Raw genomic sequence first — 9,865 nt, forward strand, 5'->3', positions numbered from 1 at the left:
ACGAGCCTTTTTCTCATCGTCGATGAAAAGCCGGAGTCGTAAAATAGCAGGGAATATTGAGTAGGGACAAAAGATTGTTTCCATTTTGGAAAATATTGAAAATGAGATTATTGATTTTTATGTTAAATTGCAACTGTATTCAGAAACGTGAAAGCCCGTTGACGAGCATGAATCGTAGCTGGTACGTCCACCAACGTATCTTATCGTTTTTTTTTACATTTTTATTCCATGGCTGAGGGCAATCGTTTCATGTATAAAAAGTATGAGTTTCTTTTCACTGATTTTTCTTCTCTCATAGAAACTCACGATAACGACAATTTGAATAAACTTCGATCTAAAGATTGCTTCCTGTTCAGTCGCTGGTGTTGCCTCCTCTATCGGAACTTGAATGACGAGAACCAACGTCACTTCCGGAAACTGATTTCCGCGATACCGGAGATGCCGATCTGTCGGGAGGAAGCAGAGGCATTGAATTGCACTGAATAAACATTGATTTTTTTTCAGATGTTTCATTATTTTTTAAAATCACTCCTGAATGGAATATATTTGAATTCATATTTATCATTCATGAGAAGGCAAAAAAGATAGTGGCATTGGAATTTATTGAGACTTAGTTAAGTTGAAAATATATTAGCATCGATTTTTAGGAATTACATTGTCAAGCAATAACATCAGCCATCGATTTTTCTCAGACGTTCTACTATTTTTTTCTTATTTTCCGAAGTTAAATGATGATTTGCTGGGAGGAAAGTTTGAGAGGAAAAATGAACACAAAAGTTTTGGGACTCACCGTGCCGAACCACTCGGGCTTCTGCTTCGAGATCCACTTTTTGACCGGGAGCGTGATCGGGATCTGCTTTTGCTTCTCGATCTCGACTTCGATCTTGAAGGTGAGCGGGATTTAGAGCCGTCTTTGCTTCTGGATCTTCTTCCCTCGGAGCCAGATCGTGATTTACTTCTCGATCGAGATCGAGAGCCGCTCTTTCGCGATCCGCTGTGAGATCGAGAGCGCGATCTGGAACCGCTCTTTCTTGAGCCACTTCCGGACCTTGAACGACTCTTTCGCGAGCCACTTCCAGATCGGGAACGACTCCTTCGCGATCCACTCCCTGATCTGGAACCGGACCTCGACCCTGATCGACTGCGGCTTTTTGAACCACCCCTCGAACCCGACCTCGACCTTGACGAACTCCTCGAACGACTTCGCGATTTTGATCGCGAACGAGACCGGGATCGGTCCGATCCCGACATAATTCTTTTCTTTGCGCGCGAACCTTTACTATTTCCACCCTCGTTCCTACAAGAATAAACACAATATTTAAATAATGTTTCATTAATTCGTGGAATTTTTTGACTTGTCATTTTTTTTATTTATGATTTTTAGTGGGATTTCTGCACTGTTCCAATTATTATTATTCACGCAAGAAAGTTTGGAATACTGAAAAAAATACGGTTTTCGAACATTCACCGGAGAGACAACTTTGAACGTGATTTGTTCCATCGTTGTAAGTAACTTACCCGCTACCCGCTTTCTTGCCACTGTCACTTTCGGATTCACTCGTCGAAATAGTTTCCTTAGAGAGGAATCTAGAGTTGCTTTTCGATGGCTCAGCGATACTCTTGCGGGAGGGTTTCTCCTTTTTACCACTTCCGGTTTTCCTTCCTCGCTTAATTCTCGGTCTATCGCTCTCCGATCCTATGAACGAATGAAATAATCATAAGAATTAGAAGAAAATATTTATCTTGTACAGCAGAAAATAAAGTCGTTGAACAGCTTCTTACCACCGCTCTCGTCGTTCTTTCTTCTGACACGTCCTCGACTCTTTCTCTCTTTTCCCTCACCGCTGGCTTTCCGCTTGCGTTTTTTCTCTCTCGGCGCTTCGTCCCGACGACCCTCGTCGTTGCCAGAACCACCGCTGTCACTAACGTACTGTTCGGTTCTACCCTTTTTACCTTTTTTCCCGGCTTTTTCATTTGGCATTTCACCAAACACCAATACATTCTTGGTCTTCTCAACGTACTCCTGACGTTTTTGTAACTGCGCCTCCTCTTTCTGACGACGCATCTCCTCGACTTTTCGTTGCTCTTCGGTTTGTCGCATTTTAAAGGCTTGCCTGGAATTCAAATGTACGAAATATTTGTTAAAACAGTATTCAGTCTAGAAGGTTTAGCAGAATCTTAATAAATGTCACCCTTAAGACCAAGTACACACTGTAAATTTTTCATTCACCCTTATCGATTGTACCCAGCATAGACATTAGGACGTTACAAACTCTTTTAAAACTGTGTTGCAATTATTGTTGTAGTTTGCGGAGCAATTTTAATTTTGAACTAAATGTCTAGTGCAACCTAAAGCTTTGAAATAAAAAGAATAAACTTGTTATGAAAAAAGATATTCTCGCAATGACTGGAATAGCTCTGTCGATCGAGAAAGTCTAATGAGTTTTATGCTGCAGGCACAAAAGATTGTCAATTCATTTCCTACCTCTCTTCTTCCTGTTTTCGTCTGAGCATTTTCTCCTCTTCGTCCAATCTTCTGGCTCTAGCAACGTGATATTGCGCTTGTGACAAAAGATCCTGACACCTCCGTGCCTCCGCCTCAGCCAGTTGTTCCATTCTATCACCATGAGTCGCCAAATACTGGAAGTATTTGTGGGAAAGTCCCAATTCGTGGACAGCTTGCAATACCGTTGTTAACGTCGATTTCTCGTCTTTGAGGATCTGTGTTGCTAGTCTTTGTAGAACTAGCGCTATGTTATACAAAAGTACCGTGTCCTGAGGCGCTACTCTACGTGCCTGCAAATTAAAATCCAAACAGTTTATAATAGTACAAGGAATTCGGTTCAAACCGACAGAATGAAAATTTTAACTGAAATATTATTTATATATGTCACCAATGGATATCAGCTTATGCAACAGCCGTGTGCTAATGCAAAGATGCAAAGAGTTATGAAGAAAACTTTGACATAAATAGCGAAATCATCGAGCAGCTATTATATTTTATAGAAATAAACAAACACATAAACTTTTGTAAAAAAAATTATTCATTTTAGGTTTAGAGTCCGAAATAACGAGAAAGTTATTGTTTGCAATGCATAACTTTTTACCGCTCCATATGAAATCCATGTGAAGCCGTGCAATAATGTGAAAGTGTCCAGGAATTGTTTGCACATGAAAAATTCATCGGATCATTGCATGATTTACCTTTAAAAGGGTCATTTTTGCTTCTTTCAATTTGCCAGCTTTGAAGTACGCCCTCGCAAGATATTGGAGAACTTCAACGTGATGATATTTGTAAAATTTTCGGAGACAGTTCTCGTACTGAAAACATGATTGTTTCAATTAAAATGTTTTTTTTTGCTCTGTGAAATTACAGGAGATGTTGTAGGCTTCGAAACAAAATCTTGCAATAAGAGAAAATTTGCATGATTTTTTCACAGAAAAAATTAATCTTGAATATTTTCAAATTCCTCTTTTGTACTTCTGTTTTTTTTTTTTTTTTTTAATGATGGAGAATGAATAAAAATTACGTCTTTTGTAATTCTGATGAGTCTCACAGATTGAAAATAATTGTAAAATGTAAAAAAAATGACAAGTTCAGTACCATTTGAATTGCGCTGACGAATTGTTTTTGTTCAACGTAAATGTGCGCGATGTTGAGCCAAACATCGCAAAATTCAGCTGTTGCTTCGCGAACCTGAGCAAATATGTCTCTGGCTTCGTTGACACAACCTTTGTGAGCCAGAACTGCGCCAATACCGTTTGCTGCCCAAATATTTTTCGGATCGTTTCTCAACACCTGCGATAGAAACATTTTTTCAAAATAACATCATTTGTACTGATCCTTTGTGTTCTTAAACGATGCAAGAATGAAAACTAAACGCCAAAATATCAAGAGCCTGAATATTGATACTCAAGAGTATTCAATTTAAAAATTACATACATTCGTTTCAATAATAAAAAATAAAATTCTCAGTTTATGTACCTGCTTGTACATCGCCAAAGCTCTGTCCTGATGACGTTTTTCCCTGTCTTTATCCTTGCCGCTCTGATGCAGAGTTTGGAGCCAGATATTCCCGAGGGCAATGAGCGAATAAGCGTCCGTACTGCTTGTGGGGTTCTTGAGAATTCTCTCGAATTTCTTTTGTCCAGGTCCCCATTCCATTTTCGCCAAATGTAAATTACCGAGTAAAGACCACGCGTCCGGATGCTCGTTGTTTATCCTTAACGCGTCTTTGAACCAATCGGAAGCTTCGTAAATCTGCCCTTTGTCTCTCGCCATACAGCCGAGCCTCAAATAACAATCCATGTAATTGGGATGTTCCTTAAGTATGTCTTTATACAATTTTTCCGCTCGATCGAACACGCAGAGCGCTTCGTTCAAACGGGCTAAATTGTAGGTCGTTGTCACTGCTATGGAATTGTAATATACCGGATCTTGAAGCGCATCTGTTTTTGATCGTGCCAAGGACTCTTCCAAATTACTTCGTGCTTCTTCCAGATTTCCCAAACTATATAAAAAAAGAATAATACATTCTCTGGTCCAATCCTCTAAGTCCAAGTTAAGAACTTTCAGAAGTAAAATTGGCCGGTACACCGATAGCAAGTTTTTCGTGGGAATAATAAAAATTGTTTTTTCCTATCTTGTAACGAAGGTTCCAATGGTAAGCAAAAAATGTAGGAACAAACCGGTAGTGCAGGGCTCCGACATTATTCAATATCTCCGGGGGTATGTCGACATGAACTTTCTCTTTCAACATTCTCGTTGCAGTCCCGTATGCGCTGAGTGCAGCAACCAAATCGCTTTGTTCCAAAATTTGTGCCAATTCGATCCAGGCCTCGACATCATCGGGTAATTGCTCCGTCACTTTTCTCAAATGATTTTTCGCAATGTCCCTTTTGGATTGTGAGCTCGAATTGGCGTAAAGCGAGCCGAGAATCTTCATTGTCTCATAATTTCCAGGTTGGGCTTTCAACACTTTTTCAAAACACTGAGCGGCCTAAAAATTGAAAAAAAAAATGAAAATGACAATGAAAATGTCAGTTTTTTGTTTCTTTTATCCCGCAAACAAAATTGGCGGAATTTACACTCACATTTTCTGAGTCACCACGATAAACGTACATTTGACCGAGCCCAAAATGGGGGAGTACGAATACCGGAGGCGCGAATTGCGTTGCTTGATAATAATACTGGAAAGCTTGATCGTAATCACCCTGAAAATTAAGCAATACAATTAAATAAGAAATGTTCATTAAGAATTTTAGAAATTCACGTGGAAACATCATTAAAATTCATCCGAAAGGTTAATGGACTCATCAAAGACACGGGAAGATCATTTAAACGAAAACAAATTCACCTTTTTCTCAAAAGAAGTTTCGAGTTCACTTTTCGCAAATTCAACAAGTTTGAAATCATATTTTAAATTCTTCAGCATATCTATGATTAAATAATATCACATTGTGTGAGCAAGCACGAACACTCAGATCGTTTCTCATCGAATTTTAGTTGTACTAGGATTGCGGAAGTTTCTTTAAATTTTCATTATGCTGCCTCACAGATCTTATGGAATAAATAATTAAAATAAAAATATTTACTTGAACATGAAAGGCCCGAGCAAGTTGATAACAGCTTTCGGCTCGCATTGCTTCGTTCTCGGTGTTGTGGAAGGCATGCAAGGCAAGGTGTTGAACTTTGTTATAGTCTTTTTTGAAGAAAAAATGATTAGCCAAATGATTGAGAACCATGGGATTAGTGGAATCGATGGTATAAGCTTTAGAGAGCATTTGAACTCCTGTTCTGATGCTTTCCGGTTGTTGTTGATTCAGTTTTAAAACGGAAAGTCCAACCAGAGCTCCAACACATTGGCCATCGAGCTGCAGAGCCCGTTCAAAAGCAAGTCGAGCTTTCTCTTGATTATTTAATTTCATGAAACAATGTCCCATTCCGAGTCTGACAGCAGCTGGACAATTTGGATTCGTTCTGAGGGCTTTCTTGTAAAACGCGAGGGCCCCTCGGTAATCCTTTTTGTTAAAAGCAATACAAGCTTTTCCAAGTAACGATGGTATATTATTAGGCGATTGATTTAATACGAAATTGAATTGGGCATCGGCTTGATCCATTTTGTCACCTTCCAATAGACAGAAATATGCTCGACCGAGCAAGTGGTTCTGAAACAAAAAACCATTGAAACTGTTAGATTAGTTTTTTATTTCTCATCATTTTCAAGGATTTTTTCCAGTGGGAATAAGAAAAAATGCTATTGAAAAAATTTTGGTGTTTTTTCATACCTGATCGTACATGATGATTTTGTCAGCTGTCGTATATAACAATGTGGCTTTTGTAAACAAATCACGTTTTTTATCTTTATTTTTCTCTCTATTTGCTTCCTGTACATAATAAGCTGCAAGCATGTCCAAAGCTCGCATCTGATCTTTTTCAAAGTCCCGATATTCAATGTTTGCATCTTGCCGGGACGATTCGAGAATTTTGATAAAATCCTCAATTTTGTGTTGTTTGTAATATTCAAGCTGTTGAAGAAACACAAAAGATTTATAATTAGGAAACAGTTATCAACGCGACGATAAAAGATCAATTTTAAATGAATTCAAGTTGCCTAATTACACAGTTAAGAATTATGTTACAATTGTTTTACAGAATAAAATCAATTTCATTCAAGAGAATGAACATTGTCGATTTATAAAAATTAAAAAATGGAAAAATTTTGCACTCCAATTTTAATGCTATGTCAGTTGAGTCGAAGAATATAGAATAATAAATTTAAAGGCCAGAAATTTTCAGAGTCAAAATACTTACGGCCAAATTGACCCAAATGTTGAGATGAGCATGTTCTTGCCGCAAGATACCAAGAACTTCATCGCCTTCCGGTAATTGGTCTAAACACAATTCTATGACCTGCCGTAAGTAGAAAAAAATACAAGCCCATTACACAGCGCCGGTAAAACTATTAGATTAACACCTTTATATTAATAATTTCAAAAATTCAATTAAATCATGAACAGGGAACTAGATCATTAGTTGAATTGATGTTTCTACACTCATTGTAATATTTTCGAAATACAAATACAAAGAAAATAGTTGTTTTTTTTTTCAGTTTCAATGTAAATAACGTTGATGGAGTGATCGAATTGACGATAAACTGCAGTGATTTTTTGTAACACTTTCATTTGCACAAAACCCATTGGTCAAGTTTAAAGGAATTTCATTCTGATTCGCGTTTTAACGGAACAAGATATTCGAAATTGTTGGAAAAATAAAACAGCACGCAAAATCAAACCAACCGCAAGATTGCACAGGTCGATACATTTTGAGGTTATGTTATTCCGAACGGTTTTCGATTTGATACAGCTTAAGCTACGATTACAGAATAATTTAATGATGAATACTCGGAAAAATCGTAGCGTAAATTCAAGCTTTATTTGTTGTAATGAATAAAAACTGACCTCGTCTGTGTCGCGAAGCGGTATCTCAATGGACCCCGCCATTGCGGATTGCGGTGTACGGTGTACTCTGCAGTTTTCTTTTATTTCTGACAACGACAACTTTGCTCCAAACGTTTCGTGCGGATGCCGCAGATGTTAGCAGCACCGTTCGACGCTTGTGACGAATGCGTAATTCGTCACCAGAGTGCGCTGATTTCCGCGCTAAGAACCGCGAATTTGCGAATTTCGTACTTTAGCATTTCATACGGATTTGATAATTTGATCATTGAAATATTAACAAATGAGAGGAACGTGACGGACTTGGGTGACTAATATATAAGTATAGCATAAACAATAACCGCTAGTCGATAAGAAATGTGAACGTATTGACTAACTCATTCTTATAGTTTACATTATAATAATCTCCATACGTTGAAATGTATCGAAATAAGGCTTTCTTTGATTTCTTATATAAATAGTTCTAGTATTCCAATACGATACTTTTACTCACTTCCATCTTATAAACATTGGGCTGCGACGTCTCCATCGTCACTCTTATGCTAAGGGCTTGGAATAATAAGGGCATTGTGTCATTGTGAAGCGAGCGTGTGAAACCGAGGCGTGGGTCGTGAGACCCTAGAATTCGAATGAGTGGGAGAATGAAGAACAACGTGATTGGTCCGAGTATGAGCGGAGCGTACGGAGTCTGCGCGTGAGAATCAAAAGATTTGTAAGACTGGAAGTCGAACGGAATAGAATTAAGAGAGAACATTGTTGTCAGCCGAAGAGTCAAGATCCATATTTTCGTCAATATATTCATTATACATTTAAATCTTTGTCTTGAGTTATTGAAGAGAAATTCGCAAGGCGAGTTTCAACTCCTTATCAATCGAACCCACCCAAAACTAAATCATTCGAAATAATAGTTACTATAATTCCCGCTCGGAGCGTTACATTTTATTGGTGGCAGCGCGGTGGGATACGAAATTGAACTTGTGAATTTCTCGCGAAACGTAGTGATTGAACTGAATTAAAGTGAAGCAAGTGAAAGATATACGTAATAGACACGCAAATATTGTGATTAATTCGATAATTGTAAGAACTGTGACATTTTAATCGTTATTGTTATTCATACGGACATTGGAGTGAGATATCGAATCAGAAATACGAACAATTTTAACGCTGATTATCGAAGTTGAATTGCCGCGACCTTCCTCCAGGGTTTTGGCGTGGTTTTTCACCCGGAGGCAGAGGGTATATGAGTATATATATACCGAGGTTGTTCACGGTGCAGATAAGGACCGCGTAAAAATACCCTTACGCGACCGTAGGCACACGCGAAGAAAAGAGACGGAGAATACGCTTACCGTCTACTATTGGAATTGGGAAGAGAACGAGAATACGAGCATCAGTACGAGAGGAAGGAAGACACGTAGCTGGATCGACAACGTATCAAAGTGAGACAGAGGCTTGAATCATCAGTACGAGAGGAAGGAAGACACCTAGCTGGACCAACGACGTAGCAAGTGAGGCAGAGGCTTGAAACTTCAGTACGAGAGGAAGGAAGACAGGAATAGCTGGGCTGAAAACGTACCGAATCGACGCAGAGGCCTGAATTACCAACACGAGAGGAAGAGCAGCGAATTTGACTCTAAATCACAGTATCATCTGAAGTAGTAAGTCACCAAGTCGATTGATGTAACGCGTTCCTCTCGAATTTGCAATTGATGAAATTTTGATAGCCATAACTACAAAGAGTAAAGTAAATTCATTCCGTTTATTGCATTAAATTGGCAGTTAAGAAAACAATCATTAAAATGACCGATCATATCAATGAAAGTACGAATAACGGAGAACCATTAGGTAGAGATAACACTAATGCATCGGAGAACTCGCAAAGTGGTGTAGATGGTGATATTATTTTGAATAATAACAACGGTAGCGCAAATCAAACAGAAAATATTCCATTAGATCTAACGTCAGCTTTGGTACCAACGAACGGTGAACAGGGTAGATTGAACACAATTCCTAACACACGAACCAGCATAATGTCGAATGATAGAACTATGTTACCAGTCGTTTCGACGAATGATCGGAATGTCCAACCCCTTTACCGAAATTCTCAACCTTCAACGAGTTCGTCGCTAACTCACTCTTTTCCTGGAATTGAATCAAACGGAAGTCATATGAGTTTCAAATCCGCTTTAGACTTTTTACCGCAATTTTATGATGGTCAGAATATTCCGATTTCAAAATTTGCTCGTGATTGTTTATTCGCGCAAGAATCTATCGTAGAAAGAGAAAGGCCCCTACTGCTTCGTATGATAAGATCTCGATTGCGTGGCGATGCGGATCTATATTTACAAGACCAAGAGATCAATTCATTAGAAGACCTTTTGAATGACTTAAAAGCCGCATTTTCACC

At 38.5% G+C, this 9,865-nt stretch overlaps 1 protein-coding gene across 1 annotated transcript; it reads right to left on the bottom strand.

Moving 5' to 3' along the window:
- Window positions 1-218: 218 nt before the first annotated feature.
- On the bottom strand, window positions 219-7,597 carry Ctr9 (RNA polymerase-associated protein Ctr9). Its single transcript, XM_043425674.1, has 14 exons — window positions 7,462-7,597; window positions 6,815-6,913; window positions 6,289-6,528; window positions 5,596-6,168; window positions 5,095-5,214; window positions 4,690-5,000; window positions 3,986-4,511; window positions 3,605-3,799; window positions 3,205-3,321; window positions 2,486-2,796; window positions 1,783-2,114; window positions 1,519-1,696; window positions 791-1,297; window positions 219-446 (listed from the first exon to the last, which is right to left on the bottom strand). Exons 1-14 carry the CDS (start codon window positions 7,501-7,503, stop codon window positions 353-355), a joined length of 3,645 nt encoding a protein of 1,214 aa, XP_043281609.1. The 5' UTR covers window positions 7,504-7,597; the 3' UTR covers window positions 219-352.
- Window positions 7,598-9,865: the final 2,268 nt, after the last annotated feature.

Source organism: Venturia canescens, chromosome 8, assembly GCF_019457755.1.
Source record: "Venturia canescens isolate UGA chromosome 8, ASM1945775v1, whole genome shotgun sequence".
Classification (NCBI taxonomy): Eukaryota; Metazoa; Arthropoda; class Insecta; order Hymenoptera; family Ichneumonidae; genus Venturia; species Venturia canescens.

Excerpts from the sequence above, each read along its gene's own strand:
- Ctr9 (XM_043425674.1), bottom strand. The coding sequence starts at position 7,503 with ATGGCGGGGTCCATTGAGATACCGCTTCGCGACACAGACGAG. Across the intron at positions 6,914-7,461 it reads CGCTTCGCGACACAGACGAG|GTCATAGAATTGTGTTTAGA; the intron begins GTCAGTTTTTAT and ends TACTTACGGCAG. Across the intron at positions 5,215-5,595 it reads CTCGGGCCTTTCATGTTCAA|GGTGATTACGATCAAGCTTT; the intron begins GTAAATATTTTT and ends CTTAATTTTCAG.